The following is a 27,928-nucleotide window of genomic DNA, read 5'->3' as shown; positions in this document are numbered from 1 at the left end:
ATCTTTATTTAAAAGCAGGAAAACTGGATTCATCTGGATTACACCAATTAAAGCTACAATAGGATTTATTCAATATGCCGATAAATTCAGTCCTCTGTGCGAACAGTAACATGTCAAAACAGCAAACATGTATACATTCATTAGTAAGGCTGCAGTTTACTAGTTAACGTGGTGCATACAGAATTCCCAGGGTTGAACATGAACCAATTTAATAAACACCCCAAAAGAGGTAAAATAGGAAAAAAAACAACCAGCGTACATTACATTAAGTGTCAAGCACTCAGGTTAGATAACTGGTTCTGCACAATCTCCGTCAGACTCAACACTGACACAGACAGCTGGGTGACCAGAGACGCGCTGAATCCTTCGTAGCTGGTTGATTTAATTTACTCAAGACTTGACACAATTACACAAGACCCTAAAAATCTAACCATAGAAGAAGCCTTACCCACAGCACCTTCTCCTACTGAGCATAACATATAAACTTTACACAATGTATAACAACTCAGACAACACATTACACCAAATCTCATCCTTTATTGTCTTTCTCCTGTTTTATGGCAGTTAACAGTGTTGGCTACAGACAGCAGTTTTCTTGAACTGACATGAGTGCCCTAATCCCTTATTGATTATTTATTGAACATTTCCTACATAAAATGAGGTCACAATGTTATTCTCCAGTTATAGCTACTAACGAACGGCGCTCACGCATACACACACAAGCAGAAAAACAGCAGTAACCAGTATAAAGAAACACTGCAAAAAAAGATAGTTAATAAAGAACTAAACATTAGATTTAAAACAGTTTAAATGTTTAAAAAATATATATCAGGAAGACTGTAGGGCGCCCCACACAGTTTAATGTGAATTCCTCATATCTTCTCCAGTCATTGTTTTTGCATCCAGGAGACCTCTCATGACAAAGGGTCAGTTCTTCCTGTCAGCATCTGCTTCACCATCTTTAAGTAAAACTGAGCGGTGGCTTGGGTGTTTGGTTGTTCCGACATCCCCCCCCCCCCCCCCGATTTACCTACCAACAGTTGCCAGTTTTGTTCCAGTCTGTGAGCATTTGAAATCCCTGCTCTTCAGCAAAAGGCCCCAGAGACAAGGGATCGCCACAATGGACCGCCCCCTGTACACAGTGTGGGTGAAAGCACGAGAGGGGGCTCGCCGGCATGCGGCAATTGGCTGGCACCGTGTATCAGGGGAGGCACTTATGGGAGATGGTACCAAAGGAACCAAGGGGAACCTGATATGCAGCATGAACATCTTTAAGGTGATATTCACCTGTTTCAGTTCCACAGTCCTTAGGTAAGATGCAGGTACTTCATTATCAAACAAAATCACTATTGGCTTCAGTGAGGGATTAATCAGCTGTTTGACACATTTTGGATCTGTAAGATTTTCTCGAACCCCTGACAGACAGAGTAGCCCAGGATTAAACCACCACATGAATTACTGAATTACAGAAAAGTGTGTTAATTGGCTGAGCCCCTCAGGACTCCTAGGAGAGGATTATTTCCACTCCTTCGCTTTGATGTCAGACAGCGTTTGGAAACAGTCGCTGTCTTTCACCTTGCCCTTGCGCTCTCCAACGCTGAGCCACACACACGTGGATCGCTCCAGTCTCCGCAATTCCTGCATCAGGTGTCCAGCAAAGCGTTCCCGTTCTCTCCAGCTTCCCCACAGTAACACCGAGAACAAACCTGACGACTTGTAGGATGGCTTGGCCCAAGCCATACCGGGCCAGAAGCTTCTTGAGTCTTTGAAGCCTATCTGACAGTGGCTGGTGTGACAGGCTACCACTGACTGGTAGACTGCTGGAGAAACGCAGCTGGAGGCGATAGTGCGCTTGGCTGAGCTATGACTGACTTGGCTAACCAGGGCTTCTCCTTGCCACTCTGGGGTGATGTGGGAAGCTTGAGTGAGTGCTGCAGGGTCCCCTACTGCTTGCAAGCACAACCGGGGGCCAAACGGTGATGGAGAGCACCAGCTCTAAACTGTTGTTAAAGCCTTAGCTGCGGAATGACTCTCCATCCACGGGACGGGTACTTTGGCCTTTACTGATGTGGACAGGTGATCTTCTGTCTGCTAAGAGACCCTCCACCAGGTCCACTAAGGATTAGCCTGGCCGGGTCCTGCTGTACAGGAGTCCGATTCACAGCAGAGTGAGACCAAGGAGGACAGTACTTCCTGGGGGACGTAGGCGTCCGCAGCTGGCTGGCTCTGAGAATCTAACATGGTTGACAGCGCTGCGAGAAGGATGAGATGGCAACAGGTCAGCATGTCTGCAGATGTTTTAACATTCAACTCAGAAAGACCTTCTTTACATAATGGCTTTGTTATAATAGCTGTGGGTGGTATGGAAATGTGTTTTGAGGCGTTACCTTTGCTGGCTTTGGAGTGAGAGTAGCCACCACTCTTGCATACAGCGGTCAGGAACTCGTCCATCTGCTTGAGAGACAGAGAGTTGTGCAGCGTTTCCAGCGGATAGATGGAGGGAACCATGGAGCAGCCCTCGAACCCTGTGGCAGAGCGGAGAGACTCAGGGCGAGATCAGAATGACCTAAGAAACCCCCTCCCACCCCCCCCCAACAGGTCCATAAGCAGGGCCAGTAGCTTGCATTGCTGTCATATTCACACACAGGTTACCCATAATCTCAGCAGACATTTCACACCAGGCTTCCCGACACCTTGGGAAACAAAAAGGCTGAGTTTGTGTCACATCCGAGGGCTTCTGGTATGTAAATAAGAACTGGCACTGAGCTCCACAACCAGGGATACAACTAAGATACAACCAGTTGATACAGTTGAGGTATAACCAGGAAGACAGGCAGTCAGTATAGTTGTATTTACGATGCAGTCAAATTGATTTTATGCATTCCTTAAGTATATAGTTGCCCACTTGTATAAATGTCCCAGCCAATGTATGGGCACGAAAGCACTATACAAGCGAGTCATTTGTTTGTCATTCACATCATTCACTCCTCACACATCCTCTCACACACGCTTATCCAGCGTGATTTAAGCTGTCGTGATTTAACACCCCTGTCTTATAGGGAACACAGCCCTGCCAGTGGCCGTTCCCACTGAAGAGCAATGAAGAGACAGCCATTCGATACAAAATCGAAATGCAATCCCGAGAAAAAAGCCCCAGGTGTTTTCCAATATTAACCTCGGAGTGGGTGAACTTCTCAAGCTAGAACTCCTCAAACAATGAAGGTCTGGGAAACAAGTTTACACAAAGATTAAACGACACTGGCGTTTCGATGGCGAACGCTGAGGCCTTTCTCCTCTGACGCTGTGAGTTTTATCCCTGACTAAACCATGTACTGCCCTCTCTATACTTTGGTTTCCACTCACAGGTGTTTCCGAACTGATGAACTGACAAGCCCTGCGTCTCCTGGCATTGGCTCCAAGCCTGCCACAGACCTGCTTTGGATACGCAGAAATGGAAGATGGCGAAACTGACAAAGCCCTTTTCAGGCAGGCATGCAGTAAAGCGAACCACAGAGGGCTTTGAGGGAGTCATGGTTGGTGGTAGGAGCACCACAGAAGGTAGCGGGCCAGCACCCCATCCAGGGCAGCCAGGCGCTGAAAGGGAAAGGGAGAGTGGAGGACAATACGAGGATGTAGGGAAAGACAGAAACAACAGGACAGAAGAGAGGGAGAGGAACGTTACATCAAGGAAAAGCATGGGGGGGGGGGGGGGGGGGTAGCATTAGCATAGTGCAGAGGAAAAGTGCTCTGCAGTCTATGCAACCAGCATCAAAACTACCAGCAGGCACACAGCAGTGGGCCAGTATCGGCTCCCACTAACATACTACCAGTAAAGAAAAACAAAATATCACCTAGCTTCTGGTGTGTAAGACAGGTAAATGCTGAGGACCGAAACCTTCAGGAGGACATCTAACAAGATCTACAGGCCTCACCTGAACAGTCTAGCTGTGACATTTCATTTAAAAGTGCAGCTTTTTTAACTGGGGAAGGCTTACCCAGTGGCTGGGTACCATACAAAGAGCAAAGGCTGGATACCTGGACCTGTGCGGAGGACACACCCACTGATAAACATGGCTGTCAGAGAATCTACCTCCTCTGCCTGCTCCTGCCCACCACTGAGAAGGAAACATTCTGCGTCACTGGTATGGAATACAGTCCGCAAGAAGCACAGAGAGAAACCCGGCCCGTACAACAGAGGCTACAGAGAGAAACCCAGCCCGTACAACATCCACTTACAGAGGCTACACAGAGAAACCCAGCCCGTACAACATCCTCTTACAGAGGCTACAGAGAGAAACCCAGCCCGTTCAACATCCACTTACAGAGGCTACACAGAGAAACCCAGTCCGTACAACATCCTCTTACAGAGGCTACACAGAGAAACCCAGTCCGTACAACATCCACTTACAGAGGCTACCGTAACAGACGACTATAAGGTTATGAATATGGCTTGTTTTTTCCTTTGCTTTTTTGAATGAGTGAAATACCTGTTTGTTATATAGGGTGATTATAACCGTGCCTTGCAAGGCTAAATATCATGGATTATTTAGTTAGCAATTTCCCCCATAAGCTGGCACTAAGTTCACAACAATAAAAGTACCTGACAATAGCGTAACAACATTAGCTATCTCAGGTATTAACAAACGTACAACTCCTTTCTATTTTGCCTCAAAACAGCTGAGAAAGGACATTAACTGCGACAGCGGAGTCGTAGCAGCGTGACCCTCTCTGCAGCAGGCCTCATGCCCAAGACCGTCATGCTACAGTAAACAGACTAAAAATGCAAAGATCCATCATCAGTTAGGGCTGCAGGTCATGTTTCGTTCACAGCTGCACGTAGTCGTCTCTCTTTCCCATTAAGATAATCTGTAGCACTAATAGCTGCATTCTGTTTATCGGCTTGCAGGGAATTTAGCAATTTAGCAAGTACAGGGTTCATTTTCTCTGAGCTATAAACCAGCTATCAGATGCTGTGCTTCACAGATCACACAGAAAGTGGGGCTGGCACACAGAACAAACACACAGTTTTTATTCACATCTTTGTGGGGACCGTCCATTCATTTCTATGGGCAAGACCCTAATCCCAACAATGACAACCTTAACCATAAGTAACCAAACAAAATACAAGACTAAACATTTTTAGTTTTTTGACTGCAGTAACAGATTTTTATAAAACTGGTCAAACAAAAAAAATGGTCCCCATACACAATAATAGGTTTTCATCACATCGCAGGGAATTTGGTCCCCACAATGTAATATATACATGACACCACACACACACACACACACACACACACACACACACACACACACACAGCTGATAAGGACTTCCTTCTGGTACACCCAGCTCTATCAAAATGGTACATATGATCCTCTCTTCACCAAAGCAAAAAACAATCACAAGAAAGATCTGCTGACCAGAGATGCCTGTCATATCCTCCATATCTCACTGAACAAGCAACCACCTAAAAAGTCTAGTTGCTGGTGAAAAGCCAACATCTTGTAGAGAGTTGGAAAAACAGACAATGAACGAATGATGAACGAAAACGACGCAAGCTCTACACATGGAGGCCATTAGCCCTGCGGGGCAGCAGAGCGGGCCTGTGACCAGCAGTCAGTTACCCTCTGAGCACCTGATGGGGCAGCATTTGGAGCCACAGACCCTGACGAGCAGCATGAGAAACCCCAGTAAACTTAGACAGCTTGTTGCCAAGGCAACAGATTTTGAGCTCGCATTCCCTGGCTACCCAGTTCTTTGGAGGCAGCCGTATAAAACAGCCATTAGTTCAGTGCCAAAGTACCACCTTCACTGTACAAGTGTCATCAGAGTGTGTAACGGAAATGTGCCCAGTGCATGGTCACCAGGTTCCCATTTTCTCCATCGCTGTACTGGTGCAGAAATACCAGGGTTGATGGAGTAATGAGACTTTATATCCATACTGAATGGGAGAATCTCCTGCTGTTCATTACCTATTGGTTTCTCATTTGTCTCTTTATTGGGTCACAATAGGTTAAATCTCAGCAAAGACTGGCAGCACACAGAAATCCACTCCATACTGGTCCGTTTGCACTCAGTCTGAAGGGATTGACAGATGACCAGCATATTTTATTATTTATATATATATAGACACACGCACGCACACACACAATATAAAATGTTCAAATTCTAATAAGTGTTCATATTATATACATGTTCAAATATAATTATATATATTTCTCTACATCTACATTTCTCTACATCTAATATATGACCGATAGAGAAGATTCCATTGACTAACACCTTTCCATCACTTGTACCTGCTTGCTCAGGTATGATGGACAAAATTGATTTTGCATCTTCACAGCAATTTAAATAAATAAAAAAAACATATTGCATAACATGCACGCATAATGTGAATAAATGGATTAACCAAAAGTAATTAAAAGGTAATCAACCAACACGCAACAATTCAGTCTCACTGTTTCACTATTAGCAGAGAGTAGCTGAGAGTGCCTATCACCCACTTCCAGCATTTCCATTTTAATTAAGAAATATTTATCAAAACACACTTAACGGAAATGCAACGTGTCCATGGGAACGACAATTTCTGTCTCGAGAAGTAATGCAAATGGAATTAAGCGGAAGCAGCTGTTAGTGACCATCAGGAGAGGTTCTGAACAAGACTCCCAGACTTATGAAGGAAACACACACACACACACACACACACACACACACACACACAATTTGGTCTTCCTATCTAAATGGGGACTGTCCATTCATTTCTATGGGAAAAACCCTAATCCCAATCACGACACCCTTAACCTCTACCCATCCCTAACCTTAATCATAAGTAACCAACCCAAACACAAGACATTTTTACTTTTTTGATTGCATTCACAGATTTTTAAAAAACTGAGGTTATTTCAGGTTTGACTACACTTTGGGGACAATTTGGTCCTCAAATGTGATCTATGCAAACACACACACACACACACACACACACACACACACACACATACACAAAGTCAATTAACAAGGTGTGAGGTCTGCTTTATAAAGTCAGTGAGCAGACAGACAGGTAGAGATGTTAGGGTGAGATGTGGAGATGGATATCCAGAGCCATCCTAACAAAGACATGTGTGTGTTTCCCAGGGACATGCAGGGAAAAATGGGAACACGCATGTGAAAGAGGCAGACATCAGCAGCAGGGTGCTTTGCATATGCCTCTGATAACCACTGCGATAGGAGGAAGGAAAAGTAAATAAATAAATAAATAAAGGTCATTACTGCTGCCATCTCGGCCACCATGCGGCTGTCTGGAGGGGCTGTGGAGAGGTGTACACACAGGGGGTATGAGTCCAATTCACAGAATTGAGCAGGAAGCCAATAAGAATAGAAGGAACCAGGTTAGAAGGACTTAAAAGTAAGCAGCCCACAGTGACAGTTCAAATAGCAGTTGTCTTGTGAGTACTCGAACCAATAACACAGATAAGCGGATCTCTGTCCTCTGACTTACTGTAACTTCATCAGAACTAGTAGCTCAACAGAAAAATCCTTATGAGAACACAATGGACTGACATCATTGGGCCAGAATGAGCTGATTCCGCAGAAGCAGCAGCAGAGTGACAGCCCTGCTCCCTTCCCAACCCAGACATGGGCACTCAAGCCCAAAGCCCCCCCAGCATGGGGGGGGGGGGGCACGAGGTACACAGCCTAACTAAAACTCAGTTCCTAAGTCACTTGTTTCTTTGGAGGAAGAGACTTTAAAATACAAAAAAAATGCAAGAAAAGCAAAAGTTCTGCAAAGGACTCCTGGGTCCTTTATCCCAAACACTGTCAGAAAAAAAAGCAAGTGAAAACATAAAAAAGAATAACAAAAAAAATTACCTGAACCCTCAGTCACAGGAGTATCTACAAAATACAGGCAGCCTCATGCAGGTCGATAAAGACACAGAGGCAGCCTCATGGAGGTTCATATATACTGTACACAAAGGCAGCCTCATGCAGGTCGATAAAGACACAGAGGCAGCCTCATGGAGGTTCATATATACTGTACACAAAGGCAGCCTCACGCAGGTCGATAAAGACACAGAGGCAGTCTCACGCAGGTCGATAAAGACACAGAGGCAGCCTCATGGAGATTGATAAATGCACAGAGGCAGCCTCATGGAGGTTCATATATACACAAAGGCAGCCTCATGGAGGTTCATATATACACAAAGGCAGCCTCATGGAGATTGATAAATGCACAGAGGCATCCTCATGTAGGTTCCTAAATACAGAGAGGCAGCCTCATGGAGGTTCATATATACACAAAGGCAGCCTCATGGAGATTGATAAATGCACAGAGGCATCCTCATGTAGGTTCCTAAATACAGAGAGGCAGCCTCATGGAGGTTCATATATACACAAAGGCAGCCTCATGGAGGTTGATAAATGCACAGAGGCATCCTCATGGAGGTTCCTAAATACACAGGAACATACATTCCAGGATATTCAGCCACGGGAAAAAGCCTGTATCCCTAATACTACAGCAATACCCCGTGGACAACGGAGCAGTGAATTCTGAAAGGGTGGAAAGTCATTTCTCCCTAATGCTCCCATTTGGTCTCTACAGAATAAAGTCACACATGTTATCATCTGGGCCACCGATGTCAGTATCAGTTGCCTGTTCTAGCAGCAGTTAAGCTCTTTCTCTCCCATGCCAGTCCCAGCCTCTTCCTTTACAGTGCGAGGTAACGTGTAAGCTTTCACACGCTGCTTTCTACATACTGCTACAAAAAGCAAGTTATAACCTCAGCAGATGTTCATTTTAGCTTTCCAAGGTTAAGCACGCTGTAAATAAACACATCCAGTAAATGGTTAGCAAAATGGTTAGACAAAACGGGTATTTAGGGCCCCCTAGTGGCTATATCCATAAGTGTAGCTAATGAAATCGTGTAAAGGGGAAAGATGACTCCATAGAAAACATTTGTAGCCAGGTTACCTTAATAAAACACAGCTGGTTTCACTGTAGCTCAATTTTAAAACAATTAGTTAACAACTGTGGAATGCCAAAAAATTATGAGTTATTAAAAGTAAAAGCTATGACAGGTTTTTGTTTATATCAGAGCTTAATATATAAAAAATGAGGTAACAATCTTTTAATACTTTTAGAGTGTTTCAGATCTACACTACCAAACAGGGGTCATCTTCGGCCATCCAGGGGAGATCTGTTGCCCTTGTAGTTTCCTCTGTTCACCTCAGTGAGACACAGGTGACCATATAGTGCAGTGAGTGTTACAGGTGAGTTTTTGAGGGACTGCTTTGAGGGAGGAGCTTTCTGACGCTCACACCACCGCATCATTCCCATGGCACGTAATTACACTGGCAATTCACAGCTGCTACGGAACATGTCGCCAAGACGACAGTCTCTTCATTTCCACAGCAACGGGATTCAGAGATCAAGGACACCTACCGTCCTCGTGGCCCTGGTTGCCAGAGAAGAGTTTTTTGCAGTGTGTGCAAGCGTAGTCTCGCAGGTCAGGGGCACTGGAGGAGCCCCCCAGGACGGTGGTGCTAAAGATTCCAGTGCACTGGGGGCCTGTGCAGAAGAACCACGGGGTTGGGGGGGAGGGCAGGGAAGGTGTTAGTTACCACAACAGATCATGCAGTTATTCAGAAAACGTTGCAGGTTTCTGAGCCGCAATGCATCCAGTCGTGCCCATCCAGGTGGAGCCACAGCAGTCCTCTGGGCCCTGACTGCAGTGCCACAAAGTTGCACAATCAAACAAGAGATAACTTGCAAAAACTGCAGAAACAGTGCATGCACATGCCATGGAGTAAAACGTGCTAGAACACCCTGTAGCACATGACTTTAGCCTTGAGCGCATCTTCACATACTGCTGACACAGGGCATTTGTCCTGGTGGGGGGGCTGTGACAGCTAAATTTAATAACATCCCTATAGTACAGCCCACCCAAAGGCCGACCACAAGCTTATAAATACACTGCTCCCCCAACGTCATGCCTGCTTGCCCTCTGCGAACAAAACACTTTCCTTGGCACACGCTAGCATTTTTATATAAATTTTAGCAACTCGTTAAGATGATGTGAATTATAAATATCACGCTTGTGTTAGCAGGCTGCTACGCAATGTCAAGCTGTTCGGATGCCTTTGCTTGGATCTATTTCCGTTACAGCCCCGACATAACTCCACGGCAGCTGGATGGAATGCTGGACAGGGTGGTGTCACCAAGGGGGGGGGGGGCAGGCCTCCATCTGACCTTCCACCCGCGACACCGGGAGCCGATTTTTTTTCATAGGTCGCAGGGCCCTCGGAAGCCGACTTCCTGTGACCTTGGACAGGATCATTAACTTAGAGGAGTGTGACACCGGGAGCAGGAAAGGTGACACCGACCTAATCCACTCTGCTTTATCTCCGGGGGGTGCTGGGGGCAGGAGGGGAAGAACCTGAAGCTGCTAGCCTTGGAGGAGGCATCCGAAAGCACCTAGGGAAACGTGGGCATGGTCAGCGCAGGAGAACTTTACATGCCGGACACCAACGCACAATGGAGTTAGAGAAATCTTTGAAGTATGAAATGCTTTTAAATAAATCCACTTCATAACTGACAAAAGAAATTGAGTTTGGAAGACTGAAGTAAAGTCATAAGCACAGTTATGGTCACACCTTGGCTATAATTGGAGTTTCATTTCACTTAACGATCTGGTCACTGGAACGGAACTCAGTCGCTAAGAGAGGAGTGGCTGTAGCTACATTATGATGATTCTATGACTTAATCATGGACGGACCGTAGACGGGGTCATGAGGTACCCCAGCCTGCCCCGGCCACGCCCCAGTACCTCCACAGAGCCGGCCTTGCGGTTGCGAATGAGCGGCGAGCGTTTCCTGACAGCGGCCGGTTCGGAGAGCAGCATGGCACGATCCGGCTCATCGCGCGACAGGTCCTCCAGGCTGCCGGGGTCAGTCTTCTGGAGCAGGAGGAAGAGAGCGGCAGGCCTGGGTCAGCCACCCTTCACCAGCCACATCCCGATTTCCGAGACCCAAAGCCACACCCACCTCAGCAGAGGCAGGGCGGAAACCGAAGCCCATTGGGGCATTCTCTTCATCCTCGCAGCCCTTAACTCCGGGACTGAAGTGTAGCTCCACATGAAAGCGTTCCTCAGAGAAGGGGTCCTACAAGAAGAACATTCCTTAGTAGCAACACAAAGCTGCTCCACAGGAGTATGGGAATATACCTTGTTGTTGTCTTCATATAGCATAATGACGATCTGGGTCATGTAGTTCAGTTCTGAAACCGCACTCAGGTAATCCATGGCCCTCTTCCACTGTTGGTCCTTCTCCTCCTGCTCAAGACACAAGCAAAGTCCGAACAGAGGTAAAACACACCTTGTAATGGCACCATCTAGTGGACAAATTTAGTGATGATTTAGTGGTGTGAGCCTCTAGCACTTAACTTTTTTTTATTAACTTAGAACATAAAATTAGCACCAACATTGAAGTGTTGGGGAGGAGCGTGTGGCTCAGTAGATTAGGATGCTGTGATTAGAAGGTTGCCGGTTGAAATCCCTGGGTCCGCAGAGTGGTTCTGCTTTTGGTCAGTACCTTAACTTCCAATAGCTCCAGGGACTGTGACCCCTGGTTTCTCAAAAAAAATGTATGCTGCTTCGGATAAAAGCTTCTACCAAATACAGTTTGACACCCCGGAGCTTACGTCAAGCAGGCCTCCGTAGCGGAAGATGCTGAGGAGGGAATGGACGTGACTCTCGCTGGTGAAGTACAGCCTCGTGCGAACGTGCCGTCCCGGCGACATCACCCCACGGGAATACCTGCCCCAAAACAAAACACAGCCATGTAGTGCAGGTGTATCTGCAGAGCGAAGGGCTAAATGCCCCCCAAAGTCATGCTGACAGTGCACATCACTAGCACAGTAACAGCGAGGAGACGCTCTTCACGGTGTAGGGCGCGGACTCACAGCGGGTGCAGCTTGTTGACCGACTCATCCTCGTGAGTCCTCTGCAGGTCCAGCTGGATCTTCTTCACCAGCGGGAGGCAGTAGGCATAGGCGATGTCCAGCTTTTCGTCTTTGTGAATGCCGTATTCCTAGTGTGACGAGTGACGAGCGATGAGTGAGGCCATCGAGTGTGAGCCAAGGAAGCGGGGGCAGGGTGAGAACAGGGGGGCCCAAACACAGGGATTCACCTGAGGGATGATTATATCAGCCAGGGCCCGGGACAAACAGAACAGCTCCTGCATGTCCTCCAAGCCCAGTGAGCTGTTGTGCTGCACGTCGTACTTCACGCAGTCGTAGATGTCCGGGATCTTGCTGATCTCATAGCGGCCGCTTTTCGTCCGGAAGTCCCGCTCCAGCTTGGACCAGCGCTGAAGCATCAGTTCCAGGGTCTCACTGTGGTACAGCTGCAGGTCTGTAGGGGGCGTGTCTGAGTCAGCTGGGTCTGACTAAGTATTTAGAATTTGCCAGAAAAGCCACAGGGATGGAGGAGATTCTGAGGGGACACCAAACTCAGGACAGCAGAAACCAACCATGTGTGCGTGTGTGAGTGTCGGCAACGTCGAGGGACAGACCTGCAGATTTGGGGTCCTCCAGTCTTCTGCGGATCTGGGAGGTCAGGCTCTGGATAAGGGCGTAGACCTTGTCGCAAGTCTTCACGGGGTTCCCCACCACCTTCATGGAGTTAACCAAGGAAGGACTGCTGGTCGGGGCAAGCTGTACACAGAGCCACAGCGAGACACACATCAAGCATCACATACAGGTCATTCTTACCAACTGAACAACAGAGGTGTTTATTGGCTGGGTAAAAATACACAGGTCATAACCGGATGCTTACACAAAAAGCAATGACAGGCCAGATGAGCAGAAGTACTAACAATGCACAGGCAATGATCGTTCTTTTCATAAAATCATGCATCAGCTCACAAATAATTAAAGGGAGGTTTTTTACAAAAAAAAAATACCTCCAGAGCAATTAAATTATTAGGGTCTGTAATTCACCTTCCAAACCACCAGAGGCAATTTGGGAATTAGGAGCATCGATACAGCTTTTATATCACCAGTTTTACAATTTGTCTCCAAACAGAGGTAAGTGCTTCAGAACGGCCACTCTGGGCCAGCTTTGGACCTGCCGATGGAGCAGGTCGGGTTACCCAGTTGAAGTCGTCCTCGCTGAAGTCCTTGTCCTGCTGCATGATCTCGTGCAGACGGGCCTTCACGCGGCGCTGGCAGCCGGTGAGGGAGTCGCTGTCGCTGTCCAGGAGCCCGTTCATGTTGGCGCTCTTCACCATCTGCACCAGGATGGGCGTCAGCTCCCCCTCCAGGGCCAGTAGGCCCTGTCACCCACAGACAGCATGTAACCAGACACACGGACGCATCAGTATAAGCACACACAGGCTATGTGGAAATACACAACCAGGACACCCACAAGCTAAAAGACACTTTGTGTGTCTGCTTATGAGTTATTTACGCTAAGAAAGTCAATAACTCAGGACAGGGCGCCAACCCTTCTCAGGGTGAGCACACGCGCAAACGCATGCACACACAGGTCTGTAATTATATTTTTGTGGGGACTCTCCATTAATTTCTATGGCTCGCTGTCACAGATTTTAATAAAACTGACTTTGCTCAAAGTAACAGGTGTTTTTTTTATATCATATTATGGGGACATTTGGTTCCCACAATGCAATATATAAATGACTCACACATACACACCATTTGCACACACATTCACATCTATGGACAATTTGTCAACTCCAATTAACCTCAGCATGTTTTTGGACATTGTGGGGAAACTGTGTGAGGTAACAGTTCTAATCACTGTGCCACCATGCCGCCCTAAAAAGAGGTTCATCTAAACTAATTTAATCTATGTACCGCTGCATTATGGGTTAGCCTTGAGCACCATGGGCCTGTTCTGACCTTGGCGAAGGCGGCAGCGGTCATCTGAACCCTTCCCTCATCGGAGGCGTAGATCTTGAGGTCGTGTCGGTAGGTGCTGTGCAGGCGGAGGAGACCACAGCCAGGAAAGCCGGCGTAGTCCCCTAGAGGAGACCGGACAGCGTCAGGTGGACCAGAACCGGAGACGCGGGCCAAGCACCCTCTAAGCCAATCTCACAGCAGCACCAGCGCGGCAGGGTTACACATTGCGAGGTGATCTGAGCACCAGGAGAGACACGGTTTGTTGGATGGAGAAGCACCAGCAGGAGTCCTCAGTGACTCCACCCTGTAAATGAAACCTCATAACACCGATGACCCCTTAGAAGGACGTAAAGCACGTAAAAGGGAAGATTCAAATTTGTAGGTCATTGACAGTACAAAAAAAAAAATCACCCATATAGAATATTTTCAGAAACACAATTCATTCAAGTATGGACCACTTCAGGAGATCAATGTAAATTTCGAAGAGAAGTTTCTAGATCTCCTATGTTCAACAGAACAGGCTGCAACCCCATAACTGAAAACTTTTGGGTACTAAATCTCACCCCCCCCCCACCACCCTCAAGCCCCCATCCCAGTTTCTTGTCCAGAAGGACTGGGACGGCACTGATCACAGGTTTGTTAAACTGGGACCAGCAGATTGAGCAGTGAGCTGTGCAGAGGTTCACCTAGCAGCCCCAGACCACGGGTTCCTGCGATCCGAGCAGATCCCAGCAGCCAGCCAAGGGTCTGATCTAAATGCAGTAAAAGTTAACTCCTTAATCCTGTGTCCCAAATAACACCTAACAAAAAACTATAATGATGAAGAAACAGCGGAAAACAACATTCAAATGATCATAATGCTACAACATAAAAGTTCCTGAAAGGGGTCATGGACCTTTTCCAAAAGGTTAAAGGCGTCATTTTGGGGGAAAGGGTCTTCTTCATGATAGAACTGAGCAAACATTAGTATTACATCAATAGGATTAATCCGCCACAGCAGAATTCAAATGAAAGGCATGCATCCCCACTCCTAATTTTAGAACATTCTGTCATAGTTCACAGCCTTGCCATTCAAACCAACCTCTGCAGTAGGGCTGGGCGATATAATACATATATCAACTTATCGTCATATATAATTTAATCGGTAAGAAAATGAGAAAAAAAAAACTTTGACCAATTGTCAATAAGGAACATTGCTTCATAGCACATATCACATCACTGGGTCGAACGCAATTCCAACCAATCATATGGTAGTCATTTAAGAATGACAACCTACTTATCTTTTAATAAAGGAGATATTGTGGACAAACAAGGTAAAAAGACTGGTGCTGTGGCTACACTTTTCGCAGTGTAAAGTCCGACACGCAGCAGACTGGTGCTATGTACTGTACACACTGCCAAAAACGACTGCCAACTAAGACCTGAAGCATTGCCACGCAGCAGAACGTACAGAATATAAGCACCAACAGTAAGAGACACCAGCAATTTGGATTTCCACTTTCAATCTGAAGACATATGGAACAAATCACAACCCGTACTAGTTCAAAAAACACAAGACACAGCGTTTTACTTTTTACTATGGGACGGGTGGCAGCTGTCCTAGTAACGTCAAACCCGAGCCCTGGAACGAGCAGAGGGGCAGTCTGGGGAAAAAAAACAGCAACAAACCTCTGCCTGCATTTTTCTAATGTTATGGCCTACAACAATTTTTTATTTTTTTTTTATTTAGTTTATTGTACGATGTATTTATTAAAATTAGATTTCAGTTTGCAGTTCAATTTCAATTTGCTGCCTTTTTTCCATGTTCTGAATCAGTTTAAGAGGAATACCAAGGAGCCAAAGAAAAGACTCAAATGATATTGTGATAATGATCAATATCGACTGATGTGAGAAAAAAAAATGATTGTGATTGAATATTCTGCCATTCCGCCCAGCCCTACTCTGGAGTGACAAAAGAAGCTGCCCACATTCTGCCTGTGCCGCTGATACGTCACCTGCCCAGAAGCCCAGGGGCCTCCATGGGACTCGGGCCGCCACCTCCTGCACTGAAAATCGTATCATCGGTCAGTCAATGGCTGTTACTGCCATCGTTTTCGCCACGACCCACCTCTCACCCAGAAACACTCCCTGATTTCCAGCTCTCCGTGACGAGGACTGGTGAAACTAACTGGGATTCTGCATCAGCAGTTACCAGCAGCTAACCCTGCAACAAGAAATGGCGCTAGCTAATCCTAACCGTGGAACTTCCTGACCACCAACAGATACCGGTCGCATTTTCTTTTAATCAATCGCGGTTTTTGTTGGAGTTTCCGACCATCTTGTTCTGAATGACGGTATCTGGAGTGTCTTTTTGGTTTTGTGTGCATTTAATGATGATGAATGTGGCTGAGGACACTCAGAATTGGGGAGGTATTAAATATGTTAGGGCCAACGCAAGGAATGAGATTAGTGCAGCAAGCAGGTGGGGGGGGGTCCATAATCCTTCTTACCACAGCCAATAGGGGACTCACAACCCAGGGACCTGCGACTACCATCTGGTTAACGAAATGCAGAAGAGAATTAACAGAACACTTGCAATTGGGACGTACAGTTTAAACAGTCCATTTAGCTGAAAACAGGATAAGCATAGGTGTCTGGTCACGAGTGCTTTGGCAGGCCTGAGCCTCGTCAGGCAGCTGGCAAGTAAAGCAGCTATTTAAAATTACACACGGAGAACATATACATTTTAAGTCCCTTTAAAAGGACCAAAGTGCGTAGCCTTGTTTAGCATATTAACAAAATATGACACGAATTTGCACTTTCCACTGAAGAAATAATTGGTTCACCATTGCAAGTGTAATGGTAAATTAGTTGATATTCCTACATTACTCATGCAAATAGGAGAAAAATTAACACATAAATTTAAGGTGATCCTGAATGCAGTGAGTCCTCCAAGCCACAAGAGGAGCAGTGACGCCACAGATAGACAGTGGAAATGGAAAAGGACAAGGAAGGAGCAGCACATGTCATTCAGAAAATAGACCTTGGCACGGCTGCTGCTGTACTTATGGTTTATTTACTATAGCTGTTAGTAGCCAAGGCAGTTGGGCGCCTTCTCCGGCTGCCCGGCGCGTGATTGAAGTCTGAAGCTCCTCTCTGGAGGACGTCCCTTATTGGCTCGATGCCACACCGAGACGAATGTCCTGTTTACGGGCTCAACATCTATTTATATGGGAGTGGAAAATGGAAAGTCATTTTTAGAAAGCAATCTGTAAGTAGATCGATTGGTTCCTTCTGACAAGCTGAAATGAAAGTGGCACAGTGGGTTAGCCTGTTACCTCCCGGGATTTGCCACAGCCCTGACAGATTGATGGGGTAACAATAATGAATGGGTGCTATAATATTATTAATTATTAAATAATAATAATAATAATGATAATAATAATAATCTTAGTACATATAGCTTTCACAAATGAGTAATCCTGCAGTTTTACACTGGAACAGGGTGAATACCAAGAACAGAAATTACAGACGCTCTTCTACTTACGAATGAGATACGAACATTTAAAATCACGAACGCAAGTCGTTATTCAACATCATTTTAAGGGTATACGCAAGTACAAAGAAGTAGTATGCTGGGAGTATGCACGCTATGCTGCTGCGCGGTGGGAGTAGCGGCCTTAAGTCGTACTTACAGTCCTCTTTGTTCGTATGTCTGAAAGTTCGTAAGTTGAAAGTTTGTAAGTAGAGGAGTGTCTGTATAATAAATATCAGGACAGTGTGAATGACAGAAATGGAGAGAGACCATTTTGCACCAGGACAGGGAGAATATCAGAATTAAAGACAAACGCAGAGGATGAGAGCACGAATGCAGTGGCGTTAAGAGGAGGATGAGGGTGGCGGATGGACTGCACTGGGAGAGCAGGTGCTGCTGCATGTCCAGCATGCTACCTTGTCCTCCAGGGTACATGCAGCGGAAAGCCCTGCCCAGCTCCTCCGCCTGCACCCGGCCCGCTGGGGTCAGCTCACCGCCCCACTTCAGCACCAGCAGCAGAGAGGGGTCCTCTTTTCGGCAGTCTGGAGGGAGGCAGACACACATAAGGCCAAACTTCTGTCTGAGTGGGAGCCAGCTCAGCCTCTACCCCCCCCCCCCATACAAACTTACAGAACTCAGACTTTGTAACTCATACTATTTGTTACTACCTCATTTCCTAGAGTCTGTTGTGTACAAAATACATATATTTGTACTGTTTTCTGCCTCCTCCTTATTCTACCTCGCTTTTTACTCATTGATATTAGTCGTCATGGTGTAGGTTTGGCACAGGTTACCGTTCTGGAATTAAATCTGTACTCAGAGATATTCATGTTTTACCTTCCTCCTCACTGGAGGTTTTCGGTTGCCCATGTGGCAGGTAGGTGAGCTGCACTTTCCGGTTGATTCCTGAGAAATGGCCGTACCTGGAAAGAGGATGGAATGTTCGCAACTCAATATGTTCTTACCTTAACATTTCAAATTCATTTGTCATTTATCTGCACCCAAAGCGACTGCAAAACCAGCTTACACTGCCAAGCGACTGGGGAATGCCCATAAAAATGCTTGTTTCAGTTTCAATGTCTATTACAAAGCAACTGAACTGAAACTGCATATCTTTCTCCACATCTCACCATATTCCCCACCTTAAAATGCCAAGTCTCGCCATTCCCCACCTTAAATGCCACGTCTCGCCACTCCCCACCTTAAATGCCACGTCTCGCCATATTCCCCACCTTAAATGCCACATCTCGCCATATTCCCCACCTTAAATGCCACGTCTCGCCATATTCCCCACCTTAAATGCCACGTCTCGCCATATTCCCCACCTTAAATGCCACGTCTCGCCATATTCCCCACCTTAAATGCCACATCTCGCCACTCTCCACCTTAAATGCCACATCTCGCCGTATTCCCCACCTTAAATGCCACATCTCGCCACTCTCCACCTTAAATGCCACATCTCGCCATATTCCCCACCTTAAATGCCACATCTCGCCATATTCCCCACCTTAAATGCCACATCTCGCCACTCCCCATCTGAGTCGCCCCCTGGCTCTTGCAGGCATTAAGTCATGTTGCTGTCCCAGAGAGCAGGTGTCACTGTGACCTTTCTGAACACCATCCCAGACTGCCTCACGTGCCACATGAACCCAAACCTAATTATCCGCCAGTAGTACTCGTGAAAGATAACACCAATGTGTCCCATCGCGGTATCACCTGCTTAAAGCACAGCATTCTGTTTTTACCATATATGGGCTGGGCATTCTTTTTGCAGTCAAAAACACCTGTGCACTCCCGGTACATGTGACCACATCGTGACATGTCCCATGTGGATGCGGGCAGAAAACGCAGTCAGGACAGCCGCATGACCAAGGTGAGAGACAGGGATGGACAGCACTCCCAAACAGGCAGGTCTCTGGGGAGATCCAGGCTTGAAAGTAGAGGTCTGCAGTTACAATGTCAGTAGGGGTGCAGTCGCAACTGGACGTTAATTTGGTTGCGCTTGTTAGAGAACCAATAATAAGGAAGAGAAAACCTTTTACTCCTGTCAAAGACAACAGGCGTAAGAAGGGCGCACTGGTAGTCATTCACACTGGATTCCCTTCAGAGAGAGAGCAGGAGAGAGGGAGAGAGAGAGAGGGAGATGTACAACAGTCAGACAGTGGCTGGGAGGCAGAGACGCCTCAGGCGATCAGAGATATTCATCCAGAGACAGGGTCACCATCTTGTCACCGAAGGCTACTGAAGGATAGTCCCTCAGACTACTGTCGTTTAAGTACATTAAGACATTTGAGAAGGGGACAGGCTAGTGAAACTAGTACTAACAGATCGAGCTGTGGAAGCAGACACAGACTTTAAGCCCAAAGCGTCAGGGAACAGGAAGAGGACAAAAATCTTGAAAATCTGATCTTGCCTGTAGGGAACATTGAATGAAGACAAAAGAATATGGTGGATGTTCAAAAACAGGTCTGGGAGGAAGTCCAACCGAAGAAAAAGAGCAACAGAGCGAAGGAGAGAGCTTATGCATTGTGTAAGCATAATTCATTAACACATACTGTACACTAATTCTAAGTCTGAAGAGGATAAGCACTGCTTTATCACAGCTCAGTGCTGCCAACAATACAAAGTTGTGTGTTGTGTACGCTCAACACCACCTAACAGTTACTCACATCTCCAGAACCGTCCTCAGCTGCTCAAGTTTTGACTTCTTCTCCTCAATCTCACAGTCGTTGTGTTGGCCCAGGTCTGCCAGCAGCTGCCGGGCTATGTCCAACAGCTCCTGATGGGGCGTTCCACAGGAACGGAGAGATTAAAGCACTGCTGTGTTTGTAAAGCTCTCCCCGTCTGAATGAGCCGCCCTGGGGGCGCCAGTGACGACACAGGGTCACCTGCAGCTGTTTCGGCTTTTTCAGCTTCAGCTTGCCCGTTTTGTAACCTCCATATTTCTCGAACAAATCAAAGAACCTGAGGAAACAAACAGAGGAGAGCAAACAGAAGACTGATTGATTGATTGATCGATTACTAAGGGCTATACTAAAGAGATCTTGCAAATATAAAGTGGATGCATGAATTGAGGTGTCAGGATGGCAGTGCATCGCAGGGCACACACTCACACTATGGCCAACTGAGAAGGAGCAATTCACCAAAACGAATGTATTTGGGCTGCTGGAGTAAATCGGAGTTCCCTGAGGAAACTCGTGTAAACAGAAGAACTCCAGCACATTCAGTCAAAATGCTGTTTTAAGTAAAAAAAGAGCTTCTTTAATTAAGAAAGCTTAAGATGACTGCTGGTGATTCCCTCCAAGGCTGCCCGAATACTCAGGACACACCAAACTCACATTGGGTTCCTCACTTCCATCTTCATCTTCTGCTTTGGCGTCCGGTCGCCGTGTCGTATTACCGCAATCACACAGCGCAACTCCATCCTGTGGCAGGGAACAGATCAGCATTCGAAGACCTGGGCAGCATCTCTGCACAGTGCAAAAGGCTAAAAGACTAGACACTGTGTTTGGGAGGACTTGTATCATGTGACAAAGTGAGCATTTGGTGAACTATGAATACAACTGAAGTGTGGATGGGAAATTTCCTTTTCCCTTGGAGTAAGCCATGAAAATCTCTTGAAGACTAAGTACAGGACTTCACCATTGTTAAGCTTTGGCTCAAAAAAAAAATTAGTTGACAGTTCCTCACACATGAAGGTCCCTTTGCTTGCCATGCTAAGCAGAGTATTAAAGCGCTATTAGGGGACCGTTACATGGCCTGCAACTGACAATGGATACGGATCATTTTCGGAATGCTGGGGGGATGTGCCGCATGACCCACATGGTTCCAGAGGTGGTGGGAACGATGGGAATGTCTTCAGCTTCAGTCGGGATGGACCAAGGGATGTGAAACTGTGGAGCCAGCTCCCGCATCACGATGTTCCTGAAATGACCCAAGGGCGTGACTGTCTGCCCCATGCGGGTCTCGTGCACGGATAAACCGGACCGCGTGCCTGCCCGCTTCACATACCCTAGGATTTTGGCACAGTCGTCATAGTACTTCATGGAGTTCTTCACGAAGCTGAAGCCATTGACATCACAGACAAAGGAGTGGCCGTTTGCACGAAGCAGATCGAACCCACACACGGTTTGCTGGAGAGTAGAAGGGTCAGTCATAGCCCACATAGCCATAAAACCAGCTATAAACAACATATGGAAGATAAACGGTGCTACATGCTAAAGGGACATAAGAGTCACGGCTGACGGCAAGACTCACCTTGAATGCCAGACAGACCTTGCGAGCCACCAACTTCTCCATGGCGGTCAGCATCACGGGGTAGCGGACCTCTTTGCCTTCGCTGTCGCGCTCTACCTTGCCATCCAGGGCAGGTGACTTCCGTGCCTCAGCGTGGGCATAGTCAGGGCTCACTGTGTACACCTATACCCGAGAGCACATCCAAAATGTGTCACAATATGCACAGAACATGACCAGCATAGCATCCAGGCAAAGGGGCGTGCTCGCCCGAGGAACATGACCAGCATAGCATCAAGGCAAAGGGGCGTGCTCGTCCGAGGAACATGACCAGCATAGCATCAAGGCAAAGGGGCGTGCTCGCCCAAGGAACATGACCAGCATAGCATAAAGGCAAAGGGGCGTGCTCGCCCGAGGAACATGACCAGCATAGCATCAAGGCAAAGGGGCGTGCTCGCCCAAGGAACATGACCAGCATAGCATCAGGGCAAAGGGGCGTGCTCGCCCGAGGAACATGACCAGCATAGCATCAAGGCAAAGGGGCGTGCTCGCCCAAGGAACATGACCAGCATAGCATCAAGGCAAAGCGGCAAGCTAGTACCTTGACATCTGTGCCATCGGTGGGCATGAACTCTTCGTAGATGTAAGATCCTGTCTTGCGGACGCTGCTCTCGGGCGAGTACACACTGCTGCGGCTGCCAATCTGTAGGGGAGTGCCAGGACTCTGTCAAACCGCAGTTCTTCACCAGGCCTGCTTTTAGAGTAAGGCTTGTCATGTAATGTAAGTAGTTGGACTGAAGCAGACTTGGAGTTTACCCTCAGAGCTCTTTACAGTTGCAAATGGTTTAGCTAATCTCTAGATAACTGTGTAAATATATGGAGAAACTTTTTAAATCCATAATTAAGCCCTTTTCAAGTGAAGAGAAGAACCTACAGTCTTTTCGCATGCTTGGAAAACAGCTGCTTGCGTCGCCATAGTGACTATGTTGTCCTGATTAGCGAGCTAGCACATCGCTACCATCGGTACTCTAAAGACACGTTTTTCTCAAAGTGACTGCTACTCGAAGGGGAGATTAAATATAACACCAGACCTCTTCCCTGCCTTGAGGCCATCTTAAGGGACTCTCCATTTCCGCAACCGCAGTATAGCTGTCACAGAAATCACCATGACACATTTCCTCATGGGACGGAGACAGTACAGAAAGGAGAGAGAGGGAGAGAGAGAGAGAACCTTCCGGAAGAGGCGCTGGCTACCCCCGCCAGCAGAAGTAGGGTAGTAGATGTACACATTGTGGTCTTCAGCACAGACGGGCTTTTCCACAAAGGGTTTCTGGAAGACCTCTCCGTTGACCTCCACGTGGTCCTCACCCTCCACCAGGTTGCACTCTGAGAAGACACAGTCTCTCAGTTAAACGCCAAATTAAACAAGACTCCGGGACTTGGACGCCTCAAACAGTCTGCTGGCACACGCTCAGAGGACAGAGGGACACCAGACTCGGCTCTGCTCTTCATTATTTAGTATGTTTGCCGTCACACAGAGCACATAAACCTGGATACTCTTACAGAAGCAGAAGAAACTCATCTGGGACCTGAGCCCAATTTGCTGCACACATTTTCTGTCACAGAATGAAACCCTCACTAGGACTACTGACTGACGAGGGCCTGGCCCCCACACCACCCACCCTCTGGTCTGTCGGGGTCCCGGTTCAGCACAGCGTAACGAGGCAAGTCGATGCCCTCCTCCCTCAAGATCCGATACACCTCCCTCCTGAAAAACACACATTATGGCAATTCGCCTCTTAGAAGAGGACGGGCAGACTGGTGAAGCTAGGATCAAAACAGTAACATTTTTCCTCAGTTTGTACAAGATACAGTTAATTAAAAAAAAAAAAAATGAATTACAATGTGTAAATAAAATCTGCACTTTCCAATAATAAGCCAAAATTCAAAACAGAAGTTAAGCGCATGTTACAAACAAAGACTGAAGTAAGAAGGTATGTCAGCGATTCCTAATGTACTCCTTTTTTATAGAATATTCTGGACCAGAGCACCACTAGATTACAATGCAGGTGTGACTCACCTGTCTTGTATGAAATACTGCATGTTCAAGTCATTGATAAGAAGTGGATTTCTCAGCTTGGCGTAACTCACTGCCTTGTCTAGAGGAAACCCTGAAATCACACAAAAACAAGTGCAAATGTACATCTTACAACAAGCGCAGTGAAATTAAAACACTGGCTTTTTCCATAAACCCAAACGCATAAAAGTCAGGAGGTTCCCCAAGTGTTAGCACACTGCAGATGAAACGTGGATAAAAACTGGAGCGCCAGGCACCGCTGACCCCACGGTCATATGGCACGACCTTGAGGAGCTACCTTTGGAGTGGAAGGAGATGAGACAGTCGCAGAGGGGCCACTGCTCCACCGGCTCGCTCAGGATCACCTCCTCGGGGAAGATGACCACCGTGATGTACTCGAACTTGCAGAGTCGCTCCAGGATCTGGGTCATGGGCTTGGATTTGGACTTCTTCATCATGGAGCAGATCCCCACCACGATTTGCCTCTCGGGAGGCTGGGGGGACACCGAGCGCAAGGCGTATCCTTTGAAACCGCTCATTCCGCCACCAGCGCTAGGCTGCTCCGCTGAAGCCGGTCCCCCTGACTAACGCACGGATTCCAATCTGCTGCAGAGCCTCGCTCGGATATAAAAGCGAACGTGGCCTTGTTAATATCTCCAGTTATTTTTAGAACTAAGAACATTTCAGCCAAAGCTCCTTTTAGTCGTCTACGCTAAATGACATTTTTCCCACCCCCCCCTTCAATTTTTACTTCCGTTTCGCATGCAGCGGGTTCAGACGAACGGCATAACGCAAAAGAGCGGCCGGCCTGGCCAGACGCCCCCTTCCCGCCAGCGGCGTGCTCACAGAGTCTCCCTCATCGTTGTCCTCTGGCAGCTCCGCGTCAGTCCTCATTCCGCTGTCCCCCGGGCCCGTGTGCTCATCCTCCTCAGAGCCAATGAAGAAGGTGGGAGTGGCACGCCGGCTCCCAGGACGGTGGGGCGCGGGCATCACAGCCCTCCGTGTGGACCCTTGCTGTCCGGCTGTGCCATTGCGTGCCAGAACACCACCGATGCGGCACCGGGGTGACTAGGGGCACTGAAAGCTCCCTATGAACACTAGAAGTAGATGATCTACACAACCCCAATATCCCCCGGGATGATCGAGACAATGGTGGCAGCCTCCAAGATGGTTTACATAACTTTACCTACACCTTGCCATGACCCAACATCTATGGTAGAGGTGTCACAGTTCAGGAAACACCTCCTGCAAGGAAAAACACATTAAAGTTCAAGTTACTTACTTGTGCAAGCTCAAGACCAGAGTCCATCTTGTCTTTTAACACTCCACCACAGTGAATTAGGGAGGGCGAATCTGCTGAAGCTGCAAGCACACCACATCCAAAGGAAGGTTAGATGTGTGGGATCAGCAGTGGGTGGGAAAGCAGCTCTGCAGTCACAGACTGACCCGGTGCCGCCCCCAATGCAGCTGGGACTCCGGGGGCCTCACAGCCGCTCTCGGGACAGAACATCGAGCTACACAGCTGCCAAAAATAACTCATCTCTGTCACTGAGGTGATGAAAGATTGAAGCAAACAGAAGGTGACCTGTCCAGCAGATGTACGAATCAAGGGCCCTGACAGACCATTAAAATGATGAACAAACATTTACACCCCAAACGACAGTCTAGCCAACTAGGAAATGAAAACAAGCGCATCTTGCCTCATAATTGCCTCCATAGCAACTTAAGGATCATTGGTCCTTCTCGATTTGGTGCTGCCAGGACACACACCATCCTAGAAGTATAAACTCAACTGTAACATGTTAAAACACTCAGCCTTTCTGGAAAAATATTTTCCAAGTGTTTCCTTTCCTGGTAATTTTAAGCGGGAGGGTTATGTGAGATATATATCCTTAGAGCACAATAGCCTGCTGCACATCTCCACAAGGGAGCCATGCTTTCTGTTGACACAGAAATGGAGACTGAGGAGAACGATTTCACTGGTCAGTTGAAAGTCACTTGTCTGTCATGTAGTGGTTAACCATGATTTACTCTTTTCAGCAAGCACTCGGCCCAGTGACCAGAGAACCATCAACAAATGCTTATCTGCAGACTAACTAATAGGGTAAAAGAAATATCTGGGAGAATATGAAGAGTGCTTTTCCGAAGGCCTCGTTGACATAGCGAATGAACCTCATTTATCGTACCGCAGTGACGACTGCAACAGAACGTGGGACAGCTGCGTGAGATTAGCAGATACACAGCGTGATTAGCTGCTTGGGGTCAACAGGGGTCCGCGCTGTTGGAATTATATCACCGAAAACAAAAACTTGTGCAGTTATTGCATAACTTTCGCATCAAATAACTATCTAAAGTTTATGACAGCTATGGTGTCAGGGATCAAGGAACTCATGCTCTGGAATTAGCAAACAAGGAACTGCAATGTGAGTGATGCGGCACACACTGAGCCACTGAGTGGCTGCTTCTCAGGGGATGCATGGATTCCCTCCTCCATCACAAAACGACAGAAGTATAAGACCACAAGAAACCAAAAAAAATATATTAAATACCTTGGTGCTGAGAAAGGTAGCAGAGCCCAGACCCAGGCCTAAGCTTGGGGGGCATTAAGTTGGGCTGGGAGAGGAGGGGTGTTACACTTGGTTTGTTTCCTGGAGCTGAAATGTGTTTGGTATAAGGTGAACTCTGGTCAAGATGGAACTAATGACTTCTGCTCCCATATGACAGACCTGTCAAACTACATTCAGAAAACTTATAGCATCAGTCTAACGCAACTCCATAACAACACATCAGTACAAACCCATAAAAACACAACTTTTCTTCCTACTTATATATGAAAAACATCCATCAATCTTCTAAGTGATCATCCTGAGTAGGGGGGGGGCGACCCAGGCAGCACAGGGCACAGCTGGATATAGTCTGAATGGGATGCCAGACCTGCATAGGGCACCTGCATACACAGTCACACACACTAAGAGAAAGTTAAATACACTAATTAGCTGAAGTGCATGTCTTTGGACTACGGCAGGAAACCGGAGACCACGGAGGAAATCCAGACGATGTGGGGTGATCACATGACCTGGACAGAGGCGGGATTCCTCACACCCAACCCCAGATGTGTGCTGCGACAGTGCTACCCACTGAGCCACTGTATATGAACCACTTTCCCTTCAACATTTGCCATTTAAATAGATGGAAATACTTCAGTGAAACATGTAACTAAATGCACCAAAATCCTCACCAGGAAAAGTGGTTTCAAGTAACGAATACATGGCTTAAAGACGATATAAGAGCAGTTACACGAGGATCAAGTTTCTTAATTAAAGATACTGTAGGTTCTTCAGCATTCCACACTGCCACCTAGCGTGTGCACGATGGCATGCATGTCACACTTTGTAAACCGGTGGTTTTCATATGATTTAGGCAAAGCTCTTAAACTTGTCATTCGGCTAATGAGGTAATGACAGTTCGTTTAATCCGAAAAGGAAACACTACCAAGCCCAATAACTAAGGTTTTAAATATTTGTTGGCAACTTGCATCACTTCTATAAGCGTAATTAGGAAGTTAATATTGGCCTAGCAGAGTTCCTTATTGGGGGTTTCGATACAGAGCTTCTTTCCATTACGCCTGAAGTGGGCGACGGGATAAAAATAACTAGTCAGTATTTGCATGTAAACGTTTTTTAATAGGAAAAACAAAACTGCATAAATGTTATGAGAGGTCAAGGAGCAGAATCAGCCGCCTGCACAGTTTGCTCGCAACATTGGTTGAACTGAGCGGCCGGATGTGTTCGAGACCCAAATAAACATTAAAATCGCTCATAAACAGTGATGGCTGTCATTTGAGAACCCAATGAGAAAATCAAAGCGATGCTTATCTATCTCCTTCATGCATGGGTAAACGCTCAGTAACTGAGCTGACTAACTTCAATCACTTATTATAAATGTCTAATTAATTGTGACAGCTGCATTAATTATCTGCTTAAAGTACGCAATGGTGTGCAGAGAAAACGGAACAATTATTCATGCTAAGTGATTCCCAGGGAAATCTAATTTATCTACAAAGGAGCTAATTATGACAGAACTAAAAGTGAGACTGCGTACTTACACAGGCAGATGACTTTCCTCGCGCTCGTCCGCTTCCTCACTCCGAGACACATCGGCGGCGCGGCTGCGCTCTAACCCCATTTGAGG

The 27,928-nt window shown here is 46.9% G+C and overlaps 1 protein-coding gene across 13 annotated transcripts; it reads right to left on the bottom strand.

Annotated features, from left to right (window-relative positions):
- Positions 1 to 47: 47 nt before the first annotated feature.
- Positions 48 to 27,928, bottom strand: LOC111836479 (inositol hexakisphosphate and diphosphoinositol-pentakisphosphate kinase 2-like). 13 transcript variants are annotated; one of them, XM_023797782.2, is made up of 31 exons: positions 27,843 to 27,858; positions 25,020 to 25,099; positions 24,584 to 24,814; positions 24,036 to 24,231; positions 23,741 to 23,831; positions 23,343 to 23,428; positions 22,892 to 23,046; positions 22,262 to 22,363; positions 21,685 to 21,846; positions 21,439 to 21,560; positions 21,250 to 21,351; positions 20,766 to 20,852; positions 20,316 to 20,391; positions 20,097 to 20,206; positions 19,463 to 19,528; positions 18,265 to 18,350; positions 17,844 to 17,969; positions 16,403 to 16,447; positions 13,914 to 14,035; positions 13,145 to 13,327; positions 12,566 to 12,707; positions 12,182 to 12,405; positions 11,955 to 12,082; positions 11,694 to 11,808; positions 11,218 to 11,325; positions 11,039 to 11,155; positions 10,822 to 10,950; positions 10,379 to 10,469; positions 9,438 to 9,563; positions 2,388 to 2,525; positions 48 to 2,252 (listed from the first exon to the last, which is right to left on the bottom strand). In XM_023797782.2, the coding sequence occupies exons 3-31, from the start codon at positions 24,725 to 24,727 to the stop codon at positions 2,116 to 2,118; spliced, it is 3,516 nt and encodes a 1,171-aa protein (XP_023653550.2). In that variant the 5' UTR covers positions 24,728 to 24,814; positions 25,020 to 25,099; positions 27,843 to 27,858; the 3' UTR covers positions 48 to 2,115. The 13 variants fall into 13 exon arrangements, with proteins under 13 accessions (XP_023653550.2, XP_023653552.2, XP_023653547.2 ...); XM_023797784.2 differs by lacking the exon at positions 24,584 to 24,814 and having other exon boundaries at positions 27,843 to 27,928; XM_023797779.2 differs by having other exon boundaries at positions 24,584 to 25,099; positions 27,843 to 27,895.

The sequence above is a fragment of the Paramormyrops kingsleyae genome, chromosome 13 (genome assembly GCF_048594095.1).
Source record: "Paramormyrops kingsleyae isolate MSU_618 chromosome 13, PKINGS_0.4, whole genome shotgun sequence".
Classification (NCBI taxonomy): Eukaryota; Metazoa; Chordata; class Actinopteri; order Osteoglossiformes; family Mormyridae; genus Paramormyrops; species Paramormyrops kingsleyae.
This window is presented reverse-complemented; position numbering and strand designations above follow the sequence as displayed.